Here is a 24,514-nt window from a genome sequence, read left to right on the forward strand (position 1 = left end):
TGCCTTGTTTATTAATTGTCTTTGCAATTATTTTCTGCAAAGATTGCTTGTAAAATGTGAGCATGATATAGATACGTTCAAATTTGTGGTAAGCCTGTTAAACATGTACAAACCATTTGACTCGTGTTAATACATTGCAGCTGGAACCTAATTTTCCCTTCCACTGGCATGAGCAATGACTTAGCTTAAAGAAAAGGACAGCTCTACTCACTCTGGAAGAAGACCAACTACATTAAAATCAATGCCATTTGGCAGACATGGTCTGCAAAGACCTCACTAGTGATAACATCAGAATGTAGACTCTTTATTAAAATCATATGCTTAATGAAAGTGTTTTTTCAAGTTGCACCAAAGGACAACATTTTCCTCTTCTTGCATCATCATTAGTTTAGTTTTGTTCAGTTTAGTTTAAAGATACATTGCAGAAACAGGCCCTTTGGCCCACCAAGTCTGCACCGACCAGCCATCACCCATACACTGGTTCTATCCTACACTCTAGGGATTGGGGGAACTTTCACTGGACAGTGCATACGTGACAATAAAGAACCACAATAAAGGCCAGAAAATGTTTCAGCAATGCTGATAGTTAAATAAATTGTCACCTGGTCAACGTTGTAATGGTGCTGTGGTATCTTCCACATCCCCTGGCCATTTAGAAGCATCAGTTTAACATTCCATTTTAAAGTAGCAGCTAAAATCTGTATTAATGTTTGTACTTAGGCCCAAGATAATGCTCTTATCAAGCCACTTGGAACTTTTTTTTCTCTGATATAAGTGAGATGTTGCCTTTAACAACAGTACAACTGCTTTTTAAAAGGATTCAAACTTGTACATACCCAATTAATTCTTCTGATTGTCTCTGGTGATTGAAATGACCTTTTCTACAACATCTGGCTCACAGCACAGGGTCAACCTCTGACTGGTGGCTGTTTGAAAGAACTTGTCCACTGTTCACCCAATGGTTCTGCCTCAAAGATTGCCTGCAATGAGATTGGGTCATCTGGAGAGCAGGAACTGGCATTCAAGTTGCCTAGAACAAGCCTGCTGGCTTTTCTCAAGCTCCAAAAGATAGATTCAGTTGTCACCTAATTATTTATTTTCCTAATGAAAAACGTCAGGGGTATTTTCTTTAATTTTCATTGTGTGCAAAGTTTATAGTTTTAAACTTTTCTGAAAAGTATTTGAAGGTACTTTATGTTAAAATTTAATTTACCTGCTACTGTCCATAAATAAATAACATTTAAATACGCAACAATGAAAATGGTAGAGACTCAGGAAACTGCAGATGATAGAATCCAGAGCAAAACACAAAGTGCCGGAGGCATTCAGTGGGTCAGGCAACGTTGAGGAGGGAATGGACAGCCAATGTTTCAGGACATGACCCTTCTTCAGACAGCTATTTTTGTAACTTCAAACCTTTGAATGTTACATCAAGCTTGACAATCAATTCCTCATTATAACGTCCCAAAGTGTGATTCACAGATTTGTGGTTTCCATACAATGATTCATTAAACTACCACTTTGTTAAGGTCAAAAGAGGAGCTTTTGAAAATAATATCTTAACTATATTCTCAGCGACTTTGCAATAGCTGTTCGGTCATGATTTGCCTTTGATACCACTGGAATTCTATTCACAAAGTGATTGATTTTCAATGGATTATTAATGACAACATTTCAAAACAGTATAGTTGCATAATGAAAGACCTGGGGTGAAGATTGTTATTGATTAACATGCATCATTAGAGTTATGTTGTTAGAGTTGGGACTAGAAAATAAATTAGCAGATTATTGGTAAATCTGCGATATATTAGCACTCAATAAGAGAGAGCCTACTATAACAGAAACATACAGAGAAAATACACAGCATTTTCATTTTTTGAATGTTTAGTTTAGTTTAGTTTTGAAGCACCACCTGCCCAACGAGTTCATGTCAACCATCGATCACCCATTCACAGTCGTTCTATGTTATCCCACTTTCTCATCCATTCCCTTCAAATCAGGGGAAATTATTTACAGGAAGGAGCCAATTAACGAGAGGCACCATGTTTTTTGGCGTCATTTTAAACTTCATGCTATAGTTCTTATGAGCGGTGCCTGTTCCGAGCAAGTCCCAGGCGGCTGTTGGCCTCCAGACATCTCCTTCCTTAGACTCCATGTCCCTCTCCTTCCCTGTCCCTGGGGACGCCTCCCGCATATGAACGCTTGGAAAACTTTGCATCTTTCCTACACATTTTGAATTGAAATAATTTGGAAATTTACCTTGTAGTGCAGAGAACCAGTCTAGTGAGTGATGTTCTGTACATTGTCTGAGGATGCATGTTACAAAGCTTTCTTTTTCAAGTGGTACTAATAGAGGTTACTCTGTGACCATGTTGTTCTTAAAATAATAATGAAATTATTGTTAAAATGGAAGTACAAACACTTATTTTCACACTACAAAAGACAACGACGCATTGTATCATTTGTCGGGTAAATCACTGTCAGTTGTCCACAAGCCAATTGCTTGAATAATATTTATACCTTGAAATATTAGAACATGCAGTTCTCTAAAATCCTTCTTTGGTGCAGGCCTGCTCCGAAAAGAGTGCTCCACTGTAGCTGGAAAATTGAGGACCAGACAACATAAGTTTAAGATGAAGGAGAAAAGGTTTAATAGGAATCTGAGGGGTAACTTTATCATACAAAGGGTAGGAATATGGAATGAGCTGCCGGAGGAGGTAGTTGAGGCAGGGACTATCGTACCATTTAAGGAAATAATTAGATAGGTACATGGATATGATAGGCCCTTCACGAGCAAGGGTCAGCTTGGCAGCCTCCCCCTCCTGCAGGTAATTGGCCGGGAACTCTGAGCCAAGCGGGTCACAGACTTGACGGCCACCTGCCACAAGGGTTCCAACTGTTCCGTATTTCCCAGGATATCCCGGATATTGGGCTAAATTGGTTTGTCCCATACTGGACCGCCCTTGTCCTGTATTTGACAGCTACTACTCTGTAATCACAATAAACTCAGGGATGGTTGGGCTAACATATAATGGGCATTTGTCGGCACTGGGCTTGTACTCTCTCGAGTTTAGAAGGATGAGGGGGTACCTCATTGAAATTTACCAAAGAGTGAAAGGCCTGGATAGAGTGGATGTGATGAGGATGTTTCCACTAGTCAAGTCAAGTCAAGTCAAGTTTATTTGTCAACTACACATACGAGATGTGCAGTGAAATGAAAGTGGCAATGCTCGCGGACTTTTGTGCAAAAGACAAACAACAAAACAACCAAATAAATTATAAACACAATCATAACACACATATTCTTTTACATAATAAATAATGGAAGTAAAAACGTTCAGTAGAGTTAGTCCCTGGTGAGATAGGCGTTTACAGTCCGAATTGCCTCTGGGAAGAAACTCCTTCTCAACCTCTCCGTTCACTAATGGGATAGTCTGGGATCAGAGGCCACAGCCTCAGAATAAAAGGATGTTACCTTTAGAAAGGAGATGAGGAGGAATTTATTTAGTCAGAAGGTGGTGAAACCGTGGAATTCATTGCCACAGAAAGCTGTGGAGTACAAGACAAGGAAATCTTTTTGAGATGGAGATTGATAGACCGATCTGCTGCTGCCATGTGCAGTGGCAGGCAGAAGATAGGGAAGTAAGATAGGGCTGTTTGGTGAACTTTTGTAACTTTGTCGGTGTCAGGAACGTGGCAACACTTGTGTAACAGCCTAGGTGAGGTTTGCTATTATATATAATTTACCAGGTTGTATACAAAACAAAGTATTTCACTGTACCTAGGTACATATGACAATAAAGTATTGTTCAATCATTGAGAAGCCAAACCAATTAAAAGTTAGCAGAAATGAAAATTGTAGACACAATGCTGGCAATCCTCTTGAAACAATTTTGTACTTTTAGACAAATGTCTTTGATTCCATCATGGCCTGGTTCGGCAACTTGAGTGCCCAGGAGTGAAGACTGCAGAAAATGGTGAACACTGCCCAGCCCATCACGGGCTCTGACCTCCACACCATCCAAGGGATTTACAGGAGTAGGTAAGCCAGCATCATCAGAGACCCACACCACCCTGATCATGCTCTCATTTCACTCCTGTCATCTGAATATATGGGAGCCTGAAAACTGTAATGTTTACGTTCTGGAGCAGCTTCTTCCATGTAGCCATCAGGCTATGAAGCACTACAACTCTGAACCAACGATTATAGAGTTGCTCTGAACTATGTAGACATGGGGGCAGTGGTTTTGCCTTTTTGCACTATTATTGTTTGTTTAGTTTATATATATATATATATATACACACACACACATAAAAGCAAACAAACAATTATATATATATATATATATATATATATATATGAGAGAACAAGGGGTCACAGTTTAAGGATAAGGGGGAAATCTTTTAGGACCAAGATGAGGAAAACATTTTTCACACAGAGAGTGGTGAATCTCTGGAACTCTCTGCCACAGAAGATAGTTGAGGCCAGTTCATTGGCTATATTTAAGAGGGAGTTAGATGTGGCCCTTGTGGCTAAAGGGATCAGGGGGTATGGAGAGAAGGCAGGTACAGGATACTGAGTTGGATGATCAGCCATGATCATATTGAATGGCGGTGCAGGCTCGAAGGGCCGAATGGCCTACTCCTGCACCTAATTTCTATGTTTCTATATATATATATACTTGATACTTATACTACACACATATACACATATATATACACACATATGTGTATACACACACACACACACATATATATACACACACACACATATATATATATACACACACACACACATATATATATATACACACACACACACATATATATATATACACACACACACATATATATATATACACACACACACACACATATATATACACACACATATATATATATACACACACACACACATATATATATATATATATATACACACACACACACACACACACACATATATATACACACACACACACATATATATATATATATATATATATATGCACACACTTCAACGTTGAATCATCAAATTCGCTGATCCATTTTATATAAGATCAGCGCTATATTTCCCCCGCAAGCCATTTTGTGATCCCGTACGAGCAAAATATTGCTGAATTTTAATGACAACCCAGCTCATGTTCTTTAAAAAACATCTAATTCACAGCTGCCCCACAATCAATGGCCACATTGCATCAGTGAACACGGCACAGACATTAGACACACCGGCAGCAAGGTCCCGGGGCTCAGCTCATTTAATGAGCACAGCAGATTGTGGAAGAAGGAACTGCAGATGTCGGTTTGCACCGAAGTCAGACACAAAAAGCTGGGTCAGACAGTATCTCTGGAGAGAAGGAATGGGTGAGATTGGGTCGAGACCCTTCATCAGACTCAAGTACGCATTCTGTGTCTTCCTTTGGTATAAACCAGCATCTACAAATCCTTGGTGTTTGCACAGCTTAGTACTGGTGTAGAGGTGACCCGGCAACCTACGCCATTTATATTAAAACATAACCTGAAAACAATGTTCGCCCTCATGTTCAAAGTCTCAATTGCTGCTTTACAAAAGAAAGCTAAACAGGGCGGCTCATTTATGATCCGAGTACAGGGCAGGGCTCAGTCAATGGATCCACAGCTCCGACAGCAGATATAGTCAGACATTGCAAGCAAAGTGCTGGAGGAACTCAGAGGTTCAGGCAGCATCTCTGGAGAGAAGGAATGGGTGACGTTTCGGGTCGAGACCCTTCTTCAGAGTTACTCCAGCATTTTGTGCGTTTCTCCACACTTGCTGCCAGACTCTCGCTGAGCTACTCCAGCATTTTTTTGTTTTCCTTTTGTAAATCAGCATCTGCGGTTCCTTGTACAGAGCGGGTACAAGGGCTGCAACGCGGGTGTTGCAGAGCCAGGGAGCACTAGGGCAGCACATTCACCCGTCTGGCTGCAGAGTCGGGCAGTGAGGCACGGTGAAGCACAGCACACAGCGGCCTCACCGCCAGCAACGCTCACACCAAAGATACTCACACTGCAGCAGTGAGTGAGTGAGAACTAGATTCACTGCCCCCATCAGGCGTACGGAGAGACTTCGCCTCTCTGGATGTAATGTGCTGTAAAACATGCTCTGCTTCTCAGGAGTGTTTTATTCCCACATGTCACAGATAGAACAATGGAATTCTTACTTGCAGCAGCGCAACAGAATATGTAAACATTGTACTCTGTAAACAATATAGTTAACGAGAAGGTAGTTCAGTTCAAGAAAGAACTGCAGATGCTGGAAAAATCGAAGGTAGACAAAAATGCTGGAGAAACTCAGCGGGTGAAGCAGCATCTATGGAGGGAAGGAATAGGTGACGTTTTGGGTCGAGACCCTTCTTAAGAAAGTTCACTGTGTGTTAGTTAGAGTGTGTATATCATATATATAAAGTTCAGTGTGTGTTAGTGTATATAGCTATGTTAGTGTATTTATTTAGTTGTTTATCTTTAATATTTTACCTTGTATGATCATTAGCTTTTAGAAATGTTTGAATGCTGCACTGACTGGCTGACATTTTAAATTTCGTTGTACATGGTTCATGTTACAATGACAATAAAGAAACTATTCTATTCTATATAGTGTAAGTAATGTGGAAGAGATGTTTGTGTGTATATATATATATATATCTTCCACATTACTTGATATCAAACAAATGCATATTAAAATATATACCAAATGTTATTTATTAATAGGTTAATAAATGTTTATTTAATAGCTCAATATATTAATTATTAAGTCTTTGTTCGCTTTGTTTTGCACAAATTGGGCTTTTCTTGATTTGTTGAACTTTTTTAATGGTTTAAAAAATAACCCATGTTTTCTTTATAAAAGATATTCTTCATAAAATGAAGTTCAAAATATTAAGGACATTTTGTTTATTATAGTAGCCATTGAGTACTATTTGTATTAACCTGTTATGGTACTGCGTGTAAGTATTTCATTGTTCGGTTTCGGTATTTATCTAGTAAGGGTGTCAGGGGTTATGGGGAGAAGGCAGGAGACTGGGTTTGGGAGGGAAAGGTAGATCAGCCATGATTGAATGGTGGTGTAGAGTTGATGGGCTGAATGGCCTAATTCTTATCCTATAATTTGTGAGTTTACGACAATAAAACCCTCTTGACTCTTGAGTTATTAATTCATGTCCATTTTCTGGTAGGTGATTCTACCTACAATAATAGATCTTCCACATAAAGAGCAAAGGTAGCACTACCTTAAAGTAATTTAAAAAAGTGAGATGAGAAAACAAAACAAAGATTCCAATCCACCTCTTTCAATGGGGAAGTGTAAGGCATACTGAGGCATATGTAATAAAAAAAAAATGTTAAATAATGTTTGAAGAAATATTTAGAATTTTGAAGAGTTCCAGGCAGATAGACCAGGTAGGTACAAGGAACTGCAGATGCTAGTTCACAAAAAAGATTGAAAGTTGTGGAGTAACTCAGCTGGTCAGGCAGCATCTCTGGAAAGTATGGGATCAATGATAATGACATGGGTCGGGACCCTATGAATGAAATATGAAGCCAGAGGAACGATACATGTGGAAGTGGATGGGGGGAGGTGAATGGGAGAAATGGGTGCTCATCCAGGGAAATGTGGAATGGGGGGAGGGGGTTGGAGAGGATGTTTGTAGGTTAGTTACCTAGATGTGGAGAATTCCATTACCTGGATCAGAGGCGCTCAATACTTGATGATAAAGAATCATTGAATCATTGAATTGAGAATTCAATGTTCAATAGAAGATTGGGTGCTCGCTGAAGGGTGAACCACAAACAGTGAATCGAAAGATTGGTAAAGGCCCAAAACACCAAGAACGTGTCTATTTTTAAATGGTTGTGTGTTGCGGACAAGCTTTCAAAAGGTGGCATTAAGCACAGGTTACATAGCACTGGACTAGTTTGCTGCTGGCGAACATGCATTTACTCTTGTCTGATTTTAGTATGTTGTGAAACAAGAAGCCAATGAAGATCACCTGAATGGGAACTTGGACAAATTCTTTCTGCTGCTCCACTAGTTAATAGATTCACAACTGTGATTAGCCAGAGCATTGTAATTCAAAGTTTTATTTCACATTCTATTTAGCAAAGAGGACTCTGATGAATCTTCTATTTCATCTCAGTTGAACCATTTTGTTCAGCAGCTTTGTTCCATCAATGAAGATACCAACATGCCTGCAAGCAATTTATTTCACTTTTTAATCTCAGGATCTTGTAAAATTGAAGACAATTTTATTTTCAGTAATAATGTTTAAAATAAATATTAATCTTGGGATGGTTTCAGAACAGCACATAAAGATTTAGTTAGATTAATTTTGATGCCATGGGACGGGGATTGAAGATCACCTGTGACCACCAGCCAGGGGAGGCACTGATGACATAGGAGAGCATGGGGAAGAGTTGGGGCTTGGGGATCAGCGATGACACTCCAGGTGATGACATAGGAAGGTGTGGGGAAGGGACAGGGTTTTGGGGATCACCTGTGACCCCTTAAGGGGTTGGACAGGCTAGATGCAGGAAGATTGTTCCCGATGTTGGGGAAGTCCAGGACAAGGGGTCACAGCTTAAGGATAAGGGGGAATCCTTTAAAACCGAGATGAGAATAACTTTTTTCACACAGAGAGTGGTGAATCTCTGGAACTCTCTGCCACGGAGGGTAGTCGAGGCCAGTTTATTGGCTATATTTAAGAGGGAGTTAGATGTGGCCCTTGTGGCTAAGGGGATCAGAGGGTATGGAGAGAAGGCAGGTACGGGATACTGAGTTGGATGATCAGCCATGATCATATTGAATGGCGGTGCAGGCTCGAAGGGCCGAATGGTCTACTCCTGCACCTAATTTCTATGTTTCTATGACAGTAGTGACAGGTGAGGAGGCAGTGCAGGCATGGAGGGGCGGAGCTTGAGAATTACCTCTGATGCTCCAGGTGAGGCAGTGACGCATGGGGCGGGGTTTTAGGAAAGGGCGGGGCTGTGGGCGAGGGCGGGGCGGGGCGGGGCCTGGGGTAGGGGGGCGGGGGGGCCTGTGCGAGGGGCGGGGCCTGTGTGAGGGGCGGGCCTGTGTGAGGGGCGGGGCCTGTGCGAGGGGCGGGGGGGGGCCTGTGGGGGCGGGGGCGGGGCCTGGGGTAGGGGGCGGGGCCCTGAGGATCGACCACCTGCGGCCGCTCCAGGTGAGGCAGCGGTGACACAGGCGGTCACTGCGCCTGCGTAGCGTGGGTGGCGGAGCTTGGTTGCCGGGCAACGGGAAGAGATACACTGCGCTGCCGGGGATACAGAGAGAGCCGCTCAACCGGGGCCGCTCGGCCGCCCGGACACCTGCTAGCCCTCCAGCCCCGCCCGGACAGTTACTGTCCCTCCAGCCCCGCCCGGACACCTACTGACCCTCCAGCCCCGCCCGGACACCTACTGACCCTCCAGCCCCGCCCGGACACCTACTGTCCCTCCAGCCCCGCCCGGCCGGACACCTACTGACCCTCCAGCCCCGCCCGGACACCTACTGACCCTCCAGCCCCGCCCGGACACCTACTGACCCTCCAGCCCCGCCCGGACACCTACTGACCCTCCAGCCCCGCCCGGACACCTACTGTCCCTCCAGCCCCGCCCGGCCGGACACCTACTGACCCTCCAGCCCCGCCCGGGACACCTACTGTCCCTCCAGCCCCGCCCGGACACCCTACTGGCCCTCCAGCCCGCCCGCCCGGACACCTACTGACCCTCCAGCCCCGCCCGGACACCTGCTGTCCCTCCAGCCCCCCGCCCGGACGGCCCGGACACCTACTGACCCTCCAGCCCCGCCCGGACACCTACTGTCCCTCCAGCCCCGCCCCCCGGACACCTACTGTCCCTCCAGCCCCGCCCGCCCGGACACCTACTGACCCTCCAGCCCCGCCCGGACACCTACTGGCCCTCCAGCCCCGCCCGCCCGGACACCTACTGGCCCTCCAGCCCCGCCCGGACACCTACTGACCCTCCAGCCCCGCCCGGCCCCCTACTGACCCTCCAGCCCCGCCCGGACACCTACTGACCCTCCAGCCCCCCCCGGACACCTACTGACCCTCCAGCCCCCCGCCCCGCCCGACACCTACTGACCCTCCAGCCCCGCCCGGACACCTACTGTCCCTCCAGCCCCGCCCGGCCGGACACCTACTGACCCTCCAGCCCCGCCCGGACACCTACTGTCCCTCCAGCCCCGCCCGGCCGGACACTGACCTCCCAGCTCCGCCCGGCCGGACACCTACTGTCTGTCCATCCGCCACCCCACACACTAAAGGGCCCCACACCTCCGGCACCGGTTGACTAAGCGGAGACATGTATGATGTGGACGCCCTGTGTGAAGCCAGCGAGTTCAACATCTCCACCAGCGACACGTACACCTGCCTTTCGGCCCGATGCTCGGAGAGGCCGTGCGGCACGTGTCAAACCTGCAACCTGGATAGGACGCTGGTCTACACCAAGGAGTGGTTCATCCGCGCCGGAGACCTGTCCAAGCAGCATTTTTTAAAGGGGCTGATCCGGAGGGTCGGCAGCAAGGACCTCCTGCAGCAGGTGGGCAGGCTCTTGGAGCCGGTCTTTGGCAAGGACTTCACCCACGCTCGCTCGTCTGCCAACCCCAGCCTCCCCGAGGACCTGCCCACGAACGGCTCGGACCGCAGCTTGGACAAGGCGGCTCTGCATCAGTATATGGTGCAGACGTGGGGGTGGTTTGCCAAAAGCACATATTGGACAAAAGCAAACTTCGTGCTGGGAGTACTCCAACTGTGTGATGCCAAACTGCTTTTCCTCCTTGCTAACCTGGTCCGCGCACTTATACCCAGCCAACAGGCGCACGAGTGCCCTCTAAGGAAAGGTTAGGAATAGCTCACATTCTCATTGAAATGTGCAAAATAACATTCACCTGTACAGGCAACGAAACATGCCCTGTCTCCAACTCTGAAGCACAGAAATGGTGAAATTAAGGCCGTGTTAAACATATGCCTGAATAAAATAGAGTTTTGCAAGTGTATTAATGTTACCGGTTGTTATTTTCAAACTAGGTACATTTTTGCGTTCCCTCGTTTCTATGTATTTCCCTCCTTTTTCACCCTCCCAGCTGTTTCTGTGCCAGATTCCTTTGCTTGGATACAATTATTTCTAGTGCTTTCTACTTTCTTAAAGGCTATTGTATACAAACACTTAATGAATGGAAAAGGTTGATATGTAATGTGATATAGGTTTTAAGTATTTTAACAAAGTACCTCATTAACAATTGGTTATCTAATTTGAAGCTGAAGTTAGTAGGAAGGTCAGAGCCAGCTTGGATGACCCTAGAACCTGGGTCACAAATCTAAATGAAGTACAAATGCGTTTGACACAAAACAGCATGTTGTAAATGGCTGTTTTTCAGACTGAAGGATGGTAGACTTTATAGAACCACTTATTTTTTTTATCAATGAAGTGACTTCAGTATTGGAATGCAGTGTAACAATTCAAAATTAACTGGTGATATGAAACTTTGGACTGTGGCAAATTGTGAAGATGACACCAAACAACTTTAATATAGGTAGCACAACAGGTAGAGCTGCTGCTTCAGAGACCTGGGTTCGATCCTGACCTTGGGTGCTGTCTGCGTGGAGTTTGCACATTCTCCTTGTGCCCGCGTGGGTTTCCTCCGGGCGCTCCAGTTTCCTTCCAGATCCCAAAGATGTGCGTTAATTGGCGATTGGGCTGTGTAAAATTGTCCCCCAATGTCTTGGGAGCAGACAAGAAAGAGGGATATTGGTGATCAATGGTCATTGGTGACTCGATGGGCGGAAGGGCCCGATCTTTCAATCATTCAGAGTTTAGTGGGAATGGGAAACAAACAGTGGATGTAAAGTGCGAATACGATTTTCACCATCCCCCCCCCCCCCCCCACTCGCACCTTTTCTCTCCCACTTAGAAATCGCAAGATAGTGATGATAGACTACATCTGAAAACTTGCAGATTACAAACAATCCTTGTGTTTATGAGATAGGACTAGGGGAGTTCTGATACGTTTGGAGGTTGGGCAGTTAGGGAGTAAGAAAAAACAATTTCTAATATAAATCATCCCATATATGACAAATGATAAATTGGATTAATAACAAACTCAAAATATTCACATTGGGCAATAAATAAGCTTGAAATTTCTCATGAAACAATACCAAAATGTTTTTTTATAGAGCAATAAAATCATTATACGTCTGACTTCTTCAAGGAGCATAATAATTTTGAAACTCTGCACTAAAATAATCTTAATTCTTTAATGATTATTGAATTACATTTCTTGTTTCAGATCCGCGCATTGATGCCATTGCAACAATGGACAACTTAAATTACAGATTTAGAATAGATGAACACCCAGAGCTTCAGAAGCTGATTGATATTTGGCCTGAATTTACAGTAGTGACTCCTGATATAATGCCCTCCAGCCTCATCGCTGAAACCCCGCCAGTTGGTAAGAAAGTTGAAACTGTGACATGTTAAAGTGAACCTTCATTTGTACAACACCACATTCCAGCTATTATGAAATTGGAATCATAGACTCCTCATTATATATGTTCTTCATTTAATAGAGCATAATTTTGCATTTAATAATGTTTAAAATCATTTCACCAAATTACAGAGGGAAAAGTAATGAAGTGAAGAATTGAAAATTAAGGTGGTTAAATATATATCTGTACCACAATTTTTAATTATTATCAAACTGTATACAGATAATGCTGTACATCAGTGTTTCCCAATCTGGGGCCATGGCAAATTTCAGGGGGGCCACAGAAACATTTGGGGATTTTGGGGGCCACGGTTTGCCTTTTTCCGCTAATAATGTCAGGGGGGGGGGGCACAGAAAAATTAAAGAGCCCAAGGGGGCCATGAACTAAAAAAGGTTGGGAACCACTGCTATACATGACAACAATCAAGTTAAACACGAAGGCTGCATAAGGGTCCTGACCTGAAACATCACCTGTCTATGTTCTCTGGCAATGCTGTCCAACCGACTGACTTACTCCAGCACTTTGTGTTTTTTTTGTTGTAAACCGGCACCTGCAGTTGCTTGTATCCACAAACACAAGTACAACAAAGTGAAGAGGAGAATACCAGCGTGTAGAATTTGTTTCTTCAGTATTTTAGCATAACAGTTCCAGAGAAAAGTTCAATGTCTGCAATGAGGTAGGTTGGTAAATCTGGACTGTACCTGAGCTAATGGTAGAACCATACCGAAGTCTGATAAGAGGGGAAGAGCTGTTCCCGAGACTGGCTGGTGTTTCAGTGCTATGAATGTTGATTGGTTTCAATGTTACTGTGCGAGTCATCCTTACAACCTTTTATAAACTATAACAGCCTTATACAGCCAATAACAACCTTATAACAGACAAGTGAGTAATGCCTCGGTTATCTTTGGTTATCACCAGCATCTGCAGTACCTTCATAAACATTTCTAATAAACCTGTATTGATTTCAGAATAACTTACATACTGTAGTTATTTAGCGGATGACGTAAACTGGCGTTACAGCAATGATTCAATGATCCCTTTCTGTTGTTGCATCTTTAGCTCGTAAACGCCGGGTAAAGAGTGGATCCAGAAAGAAGAAAAAGTTACAGAATGTACGCGAAGATGATCTCAGTAAAATCGAACCCCCGGTTCCGATTACTGTAACAAATTCTTTCCAAGCAACTTCGGGGGTCAGTAATTATAAGGACTTCCTCCGCTGTCTACCGATACACCTGGCAAAATACATACTTGGTGAGCACCGATTTATTTTTTAGATAATCCTCATGGTTGGGTTTTGGAAAACCTCTATACAGGATAGAAAAAAAATAAGCTCTGCACTATTAACTTTTGTCTGGGGTGCTGCAACATCTTTAAGGTAAAATCCATTGTGTAACAGTTGCAAGCATCAGATTACAATTATAATTTTTTACACTTACAGGCGTAATCTACTTAACCTGGTTCAAATAACCGTACATCTTGATGATGAGTGCAGATGGAAAAGCCAGATTGTTATGATACACACACTCATACCCAGCAAAAGTGCAGACCATGATTTCATAAGGGAACTCGGATCAATCCAATAATCAATTATTTCTTGTTCATGTCCATTCCTTTAGGCTACGAATCAGATCAACGTCATCGATTTTCTATTGGGTTCGTCCATAGTACAAACGAGGAACTGTAGATGCTGGGACGGCAATTTCTTCTTTCTCGATCCACTCTTTACCCGGCGTTTACGAGCTAAAGATGCAATTCTTCCCTTCCCTCTCGGTCCACCCCCTCCCCGGGCACTTTCCCTTGCGGCCGCAGCAGATGCAACACTTGTCCCTTTACCTCCCCCCTCAACTCCTTTCAGGGACCCAAGCAATCGTTCCAGGTGCGACAGAGGTTTACCTGCATCTCTTCCAACCTCATCTATTGCGTCCGCTGCTCTAGATGTCAGCAGATCTATATCGGTGAGACCAAGCGGAGGTTGGGCGATCGTTTCGCCGAACACCTCCGCTCGGTCCGCAATAACCTAGCTGACCTCCCGGTGGCTCAGCACTTCAACTCCCCCTCCCACTCCGTCTCCGACCTCTCTGTCCTGGGTCTCCTCCATGGCCACAGCGAGCAGCACCGGAAATTGGAGGAACAGCACCTCATATTCCGTTTGGGGAGTCTGCACCCCGGGGGCATGAACATCGACTTCTCTCAATTCTGTTAGTCCTTGCTGTCTCCTCCCCTTCCTCAGCTCCCCTGCTGTCTCCTCCCACCCTCCAGCCTTCCGGCTACTCCTCCTTTTCCCTTTCTTGTCCCCACCCACCCCCACCCCTGATCAGTCTGAAGAAGGGTTTCGGCCCGAAACGTTGCCTATTTCCTTCGCTCCATAGATGCTGCTGCACCCGCTGAGTTTCTCCAGCTTTTCTGTGTAACCTTCGATTCTCCAGCATCTGCAGTTCCCTCTTTAACACTGTAGATGCTGGTTTATTACAAAGAAATCCATAAAGTGCTGGCGTAACTCAGCGGGGATGTCAGGCAGCATTTCTAAACAACAAGGGTGGGTGATGACTCGGGTCAGACCATTCTTCAGTCTGAAGAAGAGTCCCGACCCAAAGTATCACCCATCCTTTTCCTGCCTGACACCGCCCGCTCAGTTGCTCCAGCACTTTGTGACTATCTTGGGTCTGTACATATAATGGTTCCAAAGAGTGTTTATTATTATTGAGATTTGTAAGTTGTAAAACCTGGTACTGGATTTCTAGTGATGTGCTTGCACGATAAACTAAGACCAGGGACTTATTTTGATGTTTGCAGTTAACAACATAGCTTGTCCTGTTAAAGGCATTGTCTCGACTATGCTGAAATGAGGAATTGTGATATTTATATGATGGTGAAATCAGTCAGACAGCAGTTTGAGTGAATTTACAGTTTTGGAATGACTGCCTTTGGGCCTCCAATCTGAAAAACAATCCCCCACTACCACTGCTATACCGAACTGCTCAAAACAGTGGTAATTGTTACTGAGTTTTGGAACATAAATATGCCTTTTCTGGCATCTTCAGTCTGATTTTAATACTTAAGGATAATATATTACACTTACTAGCTGAAAGTAAGAATGTAAGTACATAGTTGAAGCAGGATGGACAATTTGGCCCCTTGTGACTGCCCTGTTAAACAGTACATCACAGCCTAAATGTTTTATTTCCATGTCACCCTCCTCGCTGACTGTATCCTTTGATGTCCCTAATATCTAAAAATAAATTTCTGTCATCAATAAGCTTAGATATTGGAGCCCAATAGGCCTCTTGGGTAAACAAATTCTAAAGATTTACTGTGAAGAGATGTATGTACTGAGGAGCCAATCTCTTGAGGATGTGACCTTTTGTTGCAGGCACCTCAGCTTGGGAAATCAAAATTCAGATACATTTGAAATGACCTCTTCCTTATTCATAATACGCGGGTGTGAGAGTGTTTGTGAGCCTGCCTGGCCAAACAGACTTCTTACAAGAAGGGCGCAAGGCCACCAAATTCAAATACACTTTGATACCATTTCATGCAGGGTGCCAGGCAAACACATTCACATGCAGTTTCATACCATTTCAAACAGGATGAAACTACAAAATCCGCTATAAAACCACACAAAACACCACATAAACACCACACTCACCGTTCAGTAGACATTCAGTGTGTTCAGTAGATTCACTGCTCAGACGGTCGTGACCTCTCCCTTCCCCATCTTGCAGAGACTGAGCCACGCCCACACTTCCTGGTTTTATAGTCCCTCCCCCTCCAACCAGAACGGGCGTGGCCTTCATGGCGTGATTGACAGGAGAGAGATTCTCGACATTTTTTTAAACACTAATAACACTTTTATTTTTCATTGGTGGGAAGATTCCTCTGCACCTGATGAGCGGCGGGGGACTGAGTAAGATGGCCAAAAATCGCAGCCGTAAGTGGTAGCATTTTATCTAAAATCAATATACAGTACAAACAGGAAGTTGTCAAGTTTCCACTTTTTGCAGTGCAGCACTTCAAAGCAGTTACTACACCGACAACAGCCGTAAGTGGCAGTGTTTTTTCAAAAATCATGAAACAGAAAACAGGAAGTGGTCAAGATCTTACTTTTAGTAATATAAATGCCTTTTATTTTCTTTCAAACAGACAAGGTTTGAACAAAATTTTATTCCTACAGTCTTAACGTTACAAAAAAAAACCCAAGACACACACTTAACACAATTTACACAAACATCCATCACAGCGAATCTCCAACGCCTCCTCACTGTGATGGAAGGCAAAAGTCTTATCTGTTCCCTTTGTTTGTTCTCCCGCGGCCCAGCAGTCCAACTGCAGCGTCGAGGCGACTGGGGCTCATGATGTTAAAGCCCCCGGTGGGCGATGGTAAGTGCCGTGGCTGTTTAAGCCGTGCTGGGCGATGTTAGGCCCCGCTCCGAGTCATTTATACCCCGTGATTCTGGCGGGAGAAGTTGCCGTTGCGGGAGCTCCGGAAAGCGGTCTCCCACCAGGGACCCGCGAGCCCCTGATGTTCCTGTCCACCGGGCCTGCGGGCTCCGAAGCTCTGAAGTCGGGTCGCACCCGCTCGCCACCTCAGCTCTTCGCATTCCGAAGTCGGCCAGCTCCGTGATGGCGAGCGAGTCCGCAGGCTCCGCGCCTCAGGTTGGTCCGGTTGGAGGCCGCCGCCGGCTCCACGATGTTAGGCCCAACGACACCGGAGACGCAACAAGGAAAAGTCGGGTCCCCGTACAGGGAAGAGGTTAAACAGTTTCCCCCACCCCCCACATATACACAGCTAAAAAATAATAAAAACTAGAATCAAAAACATACATTTAACGGGACAAAAATGTAAAAAAAGACAGACGGACTGCAGTCAAACCACTGCCGTGAGGTGCCGCTGCACTCCAGCATGTAAGCATGTCATATTAATCATCTGTGCCAGTTCCCCTGAGGAACTTTGGATTTAATATGTTAATTGTATTTCTCTTTCTACAGATGCTTCCTGACTGGTTACTGAGAGTTTCCAGTGTTTTCTGTTTTACTTTCAGATTTCCAACATTTGCCGTTTTTGTAAAATCTATATATTCTGTGCCATCTTTATTCCTTACAATGTCCGCGGACATTCACTCAATCGTATCACAGGCAGAAACTCATAGCTTTGGCTGGCTAGCCAAATGACAGTGAAGCAGCCAAGCTGCAAACATTGCCAGTGTTAACTTCCCAATTGGCAGGTCACACAGAGATTCTCATTGTGTTTTATTACTTTGTGCAGTTGAGTTAAATATGTGAATCACAGTGAGCAAAACGCAGAATCTAACTGGGAAAATGACGAAAACTGATTCAGATCCAACTAGATGTTTTTTTGGCTGTTTCTGGATCCTGCCTGTACCCAAATGAGTATTGATTTTTTTTACACACCCTTCACTGCATTGACCAGAAATGGACACAGTACTCTGGCTGTTGCGAAATTTACAGAAGAGGCATCAATACGCAACCACCGGCTGTGTGATTACATTTAATATATTTTAGTTTAGTTTTTAGATACAGTGCAAAAAGAGGCCCTTCAGCCCACCACGTCCGATCTGACCAGTGATCACCCCATATACTAGTACTATCCTACACACTAGGGCCAAGTTCAATTTTACTAAAGCCAATTAACCTATAAACCTGTATGTCTTTGGAGTGTGAGAGGAAGCTGGAGCACCCAGAGAAAACCCACATGGTCACAGAGAGAATGTACAAACTCCATACAGACAGCACCCATAGTCAGGATTGAACCTGGGTCTCAGGCACTACAAGTCAGCAACTCTGCCGTTGTCGTGTGCCAAAGTTAAACTTGCTTGAATCAGATATTGATTTGTTACAGAACTATCAAGACAGTGAAAAAAATTAATTGTAAAGTTTTCTCTCAGCAAAATGGTTTGCTTTACAAATTATTTAAAAAATAGCGCAAGGCAGCACCATAGTGTTTGGCCTGTTGCATCAACTTGTTTTTAGTTGAATAATAACTCATCAGAAGCTCATAATAAAAATCTTTTAAAATCTTTTTGCTTTACATCAAGAAGAATTTGTGTTCACTGAAAATATGTCGTTTACAGGATGTAGCAGTCTCTAAATTTAGTTTAGTTTAGTTTAGAGATACAGTACGGAACCATACCCTCCTGCCCACCAAGTCTGCACTGACCAGCAATCCCTGCACACTATCACAGTACACACTAGGGACAATTTATAATGTTACTGAAGCCAATTAACCTACAAGCCAAACAGTAGGGCCTTTTCATGTTACCTATCAACTCCTTTTGATGATACTTATAACATTATGATATGATCCACTGACTAACATGTTCCATAAACATGTTTTGTAGTTAGTTCAACTCTTTGAATGTGAGCATTCTTCCAAATGGTAGATTTATTTACTCTTTATATTATGCATGCATAATTTCTTCAAAGCAGAATATATCTTTTAGGGCATACTATGTAAATATTTCTTATCTTGTCAATAGCTTCAATGACTGAGGCCTCACGTTTCAGAATATTTAATGCACACAGGATCTATTTTTTTTAACCACCAGTCCCTGATCTTCCACTTCAAATCTGTTTAATCAGCATTCATTCAAATTATCTCCAGTAGAATATACATTTCCCTTCACTGTTTCTCTAACAAACCAATCTACTACAATGCAGTTACAGGTAATGGTCAAGTTATGAGCCACCATCTAGGATATTAGATGTTATCAAAACAATTGAAAGCGGTTTTGTTTACAGCAGAGTGGTCACTTGAAATCATTCTTCACCCATGCATTGGAGGATAAATAGATTAAAAAAGTTTAAGTCAAAATGAAAACAGAAGAATGGTGACTGGGGTGCATATGTGCCCAAATATAACTAACTATTATTCGCAGATACCAATTTAATTTCTACTAAAATTCTACTATAATAATCTAATTTCTTCCTAGCAGTCATTTTCATAATCACAACAATTAAATTTTATGGTTTCATAAGTTCATAAGCTATAGGAGCAGAATTATGCCATTCGGCCCATCAAGTTTACTCCACGATTCAATCATGGCTGATCTATCTGTTCTTCTCAACCCATTCCCCTGCCTTCTCCCCACAGCCGCTGATCAGTTTACAGGATATTCAGATTCATCAATTCCTTTCCCTGCAAATATTCTTAATGCATCATTAATTTCTATTAGGTTTTCTAGACGATGCAAGTCTCCAAAGTTGCTTGTTCGTATCACAACATTGGCAGTATTTGGCAAAGGAGGTGACTAGGGACATGTTGGCCCTGCAGTGCATTTTTGACGAAGTCTTAAAGTTGCAGGTATTTAATTCAAAATTCTTAAAGTATATTTATTTATACCACATTAAAATTACAACCACCTGACAGATTATATTTTGTCATGAAGTTCCACGTTATGTGTCACACAGAGTGAATGGGAATCCTTCTGGTGATAAAATCTTCCAAAAATGAATAAAATCACTAGATACTGCATCATATATTTGTCACGAGGCATCTTGAGATTGCTCACCAGTTTGTAGAGTGCTCCTAACAAGACCTTAAACACTTGACACTTTTTTTTAAAATGTGCCAAAATACACAAATATTGTGAGCTGCATATTTTATTCTGGTTAGTGATAAATAATAAGTATCAATTTAATCAGGATTGTTTAATTCGGAACCTCTTGTAAGAAATTGCCATCCAACTGAAAAATTCTTATGTCCATTATTTTAAAAAACCATAATGGTTATTATACTTGGATCTGTCTGTGTCAAGATTGCAAACTTTCACTGAAAGTAGGCTGACATATTGACACAAATTAGCTGGCTTATGCTTATTGCTGATTTGTTGCATTTTGGCTGGCACTATGCCATTTCCAGGTCATAAAGTTTAGAAGCAGTAAAAATTGTTTTGGATCACAAGTGGAGAACAGTGGAGAAAGGGATAGTTGTAGAGAGTCTGTGGTCTGACCTCCCGATGGTGCCATTTAATTCATCATCCACTTTCCAGTCAGCACATCATTTCACAAAGCTCTCATGCACTAACACCCATAACAGGAGCCACAAAAAGCACATCTTGGGTGCACAGTAATATTTCACCCAGAATGGCAGGTTTCCGATGGGCATTAGGCTGGGAGAAGGTACACTGGGGCCTCTGCTTCTATCCCATCTCCTCTGGACCAACAATATGCTTTTGGCCAGTGCAAACCTCTCCTTTTCTGCGGAAGCCAAAAGTTATGGGGATAGAAATAGAAAATAAACTGCAGTTGTTGTAAATCTGAATTAATACAAAAATGCTGAAAATACTCAGCAGGTCAGGCAGTATCTGTGGAGAGAGAAACCAGCTAACATTTCAGTACAATGACCTTATATCAGTTCATGAGATGAATAATCATTATCAACCTGAATTATCAACTATATTTCACCGCCCCCAAATGTTAGATGATCTGCTGATTTCTTTCAGCATAATTTTATAATATATACAGCAATGTGTTTACTATTGCAGGTTGTGGTAAATCTACCAGACCCAGCTGGCCATGTAAATAGGCCAGTTTTGGTGAAGGTGAATTTACACAAAATTCCACATAAAATTGAGACAGATTATGCCTCTTTGGAATTATGGTACAAAAGTAGGAAGATGAAGGAGGAATCGATATGTAACACCAACTGACATCTTATATTCTTGGAATACAATTCTTGGTTCAGTCAACCATGGGAACAGAATATCAAATCATTATCCTTTGGAAGTAAATTGGATTGAGGGACGCAGATTAATGGATCTTACCATTGTCTGTTCTGGCATCATAGTTTGAATGCACCAAAGACACAATCGAGGTATAGAAACAAGCCCTTTTGCCCATGGCATTCACTAATCCAATTTGCATGTCATAGATTCATATACTTCTATTATTTTCTTATAGAAGTGTAGAAAGTGCCGGTCTGAAAGTCTCGTAAGCATAGTGATTGAATCTTAATCCAATACTTCCTCTGGCATTGCGTTCGAAATATCAGCTACTCTCTGTCTGTAATGAAAATCTGTAATACGTCCTTTAAAACCCCTTCCTCTCACCTTAAACTTGGTTTTGATACCCCTACCAGAGCAAGAAGATTCTATCTCCTCCATCTATTTCTCTTATAATGATCTAAATCTCTATTGGGTCATCCCTCAGCCTCCTGTGCTCCAGGGCCCACAAACCAATCCTATCCAAACTCTCCCATAAGACTTCCAATCCAGACAACATCCTGGTGAATCTCTGCTGCACTCTCTCTTGGAAAACCACATTCTGCGCGTAAAACTCACGTTTGGTCCAATCAGTTTCTCATCTTTTATATGCTATCCCCTGAACTATGAAGGCAGGCATGTAACATTCCTTTTTCACCACCCGATCTACCTGCTTTGTGCATTCAAGGAATAATGGAGTTGAACGCCAAGGTCCCTCTATTCATTAACATGAGCGTTTAGAGGCACTGGGTCTCCACTCGCTGGAGTTTAGATGGACGAGGAGGGACCTCATTGAAACTTACCAAATGGTGAAAGGGGCCTGGATTGAGTGAATATGGAGAGAATGTTTCCACTAGTGGGAGAGTCTCGGAACTGAAGCCATAACCTCGGAATAAAAGAACGTATCTTTAGAAAGGAGATGGGGAGGAATTTCTTTAGTCAGAGGGTGATGAATCTGTGGAATTCATTGCCACTTATGGCTGTGGAGGTCAAATCAATGGATATTTTTACAGCGGAAATGGACAGATTCGTGATTTGTAAGGAGAATGGGTTTGAGAGAGAAAGATAGATCAGCCATGATTGAATGGTAGAGTAGACTTGACGGGCCGAATGGCCTAATTCTGCTCCTATAACATGAACTATTCCTTGGTATCCTGCCATTACTGTATATGTTCCATCCCTATCTCAATTCCTAAAATGCATCAGCTCACATTTACCAGGATTAAACTCCATCTGCCATTGCTCTGCCCAACTTTCCACCTGACCTGTACAATGCTATAGCTTTAAACAATCTATCTCACTATCCACAATACCACCTTACACAAAACTAGATGTCCTGTTGTTGCCTTATGTGATATAAGGTTTGGTGAATTTATTCTGTTGGTCCTCAGCACAAACTTTCCCACAGATAAACCATTTATTCAATTGGACAGTAATCCACTTTAGTCTACGTCAGAATATGAGAGAAAAGGCACCAAAGGCACTCTTAAGCCTTAAATCCTATTCAATATCACCACCAGATTACACAAACTCCACTTTTATATATCCTGCAAATTCCCTCTGTGTCCACTCTCTGTGTCCAAAAATAGCAATCAATCTCATCCTTGAACAAGCACATTGACTGATTATTCAAAGCCCTCGAGAGATAAATGTACAATCCTGTGAACCTGAAAAATATCCTATGTCTGAGTCCAAAATGACAGACATCTTATCCTGAATTCATGACGCTCTCCTGTCTCAAACCCCCCCACCCCCCCCCCCCCCCCCCGTTCAATTGGACAGTAATCCACTTTACCACAGTCCCAGCTCCCAACTGAGAGAGCCGGGACCAAACACTCTTCAGCACTGATTCCTTAAATCTTCCAAACATGTTTTGTGCTTCAGTAAATCACCTTTCATTTTTCCAAATGCATAAGGATATTGGCCCAACCCAACTCCCTTATTAAAATGGAAAGGGAGTGTGCACTCTTTGCAGCAAGACAACTTTGCTAACTTTTAAATTATTTTCTTTGTCTGGCTATAACTTGATACCAATATTAAGTACATTAGGTATTACAATAAGTTCCCACTTTATAGATAGCTTTCAACCTAATGAACTTTATTTGATATACAGTATATATATATATAAACATATTTTGGGGCCTATTTTCAAAATTAAACTGCAGAAGTGTTATACATTTTTCCATATTTTCTTGTAAAGGCAACTATTTTCTAGAAGTAATTTCTAGAAAAGAGGCGTAAAATTAGATTAGGGGTCTAATCTTCAAAGAAGATCGATAGTAGAGGAAGGAACAAAATGGACTTTGCCCATCCTTGACAATCTGGTGATGATAAGATGCTGTTGCACAGTTTTAGTTGGAAAAATGAATACCCATTGTAAGGGGTGTTGTATTCCTTGGAAATGTTGCTATACGTTGTTGGTAGAGACCAGATCTGTCTACCCAACTTGGCTGAGTTTCCCAGACTGCACTGAATATACCACCCATGGCTTTTTCCCCTTCGAGATAGCTTTGAAAATGGGCTCCATCCCTGATACACTTTTTGTTTTTGACACACTATTGTCTTTGCCATCAATATAACGAAAGCAATTAGCTATCTCTGCCAAAAAGAAAACAGTGGATGGTATAAAGAAAAAAATGAGAGAGAAGGCCCCGAGAGCAAAGAGTAAAGCGAAAAGCAGGAAGAAAAAAGGGAGAAAAAAGGAAACAGAATTAGAAATATGCATCAGGCAACTTGAAAATAAGGAAGTGCATCTAAAAAAGAGAAAGCAGAAGAGAACAGATAAAAGAGGAGCAGAGGTATTTATCAGAACTAGTTGTAAGAATATAAATGATGATATTATATCAATATAGATAAGAGTGTTGTGTTTTCCATTTAGCAGCATCGAAGCCATTTTTGACAGGTAACATTATCGAATAACTTTGGAGCCAATGAAATTGTAGAACATTTGCAGCACTGAGGTCTATTTGACCCATTGGGTCTGGGCTGCTTGATAGAGCTATCCAGCCCAGCCTTCAATGAACACCAGGCACAGCAGCTCACTGCTCTTATATCCTCCTGTAATTGCTTTTAACCTCTTGTTTTAGAAATTAGCCTTGTGCTTGACAACATCATGAAATGAGACAGGGCTAGTTATTTGTCTGTGATTGTGGGACACATTTGGACAATCATCTTCACCATGGCATTTTGGCAATACTTTAAGTGATAATAGACAATAGATAATAGACAATAGACAATAGGTGCAGGAGTAGGCCATTCGGCCCTTCGAGTCAGCACCACCAT

The 24,514-nt window shown here is 42.8% G+C and overlaps 1 protein-coding gene across 2 annotated transcripts in view; it reads left to right on the top strand.

Moving 5' to 3' along the window:
* The first annotated feature begins 10,219 nt into the window (after window positions 1-10,219).
* fbxw10 (F-box and WD repeat domain containing 10) overlaps window positions 10,220-24,514 on the top strand; it is a 36,166-nt gene continuing 21,871 nt past the window's right edge. The window contains exons 1-5 of one of the 2 annotated variants that reach the window (XM_055653654.1): window positions 10,220-10,870; window positions 12,317-12,478; window positions 13,575-13,766; window positions 19,706-19,833; window positions 23,818-24,030. In XM_055653654.1, the coding sequence (XP_055509629.1) occupies window positions 10,333-10,870; window positions 12,317-12,478; window positions 13,575-13,766; window positions 19,706-19,833; window positions 23,818-24,030 (1,233 nt within the window). In that variant the 5' untranslated portion in view covers window positions 10,220-10,332. The remainder of the gene's footprint in view (window positions 10,871-12,316; window positions 12,479-13,574; window positions 13,767-19,705; window positions 19,834-23,817; window positions 24,031-24,514) is intronic. The other variant, XM_055653655.1, reaches the window with a different exon arrangement.

The sequence above is a fragment of the Leucoraja erinacea genome, chromosome 23, assembly GCF_028641065.1.
Source record: "Leucoraja erinacea ecotype New England chromosome 23, Leri_hhj_1, whole genome shotgun sequence".
Taxonomy (NCBI): Eukaryota; Metazoa; Chordata; class Chondrichthyes; order Rajiformes; family Rajidae; genus Leucoraja; species Leucoraja erinaceus.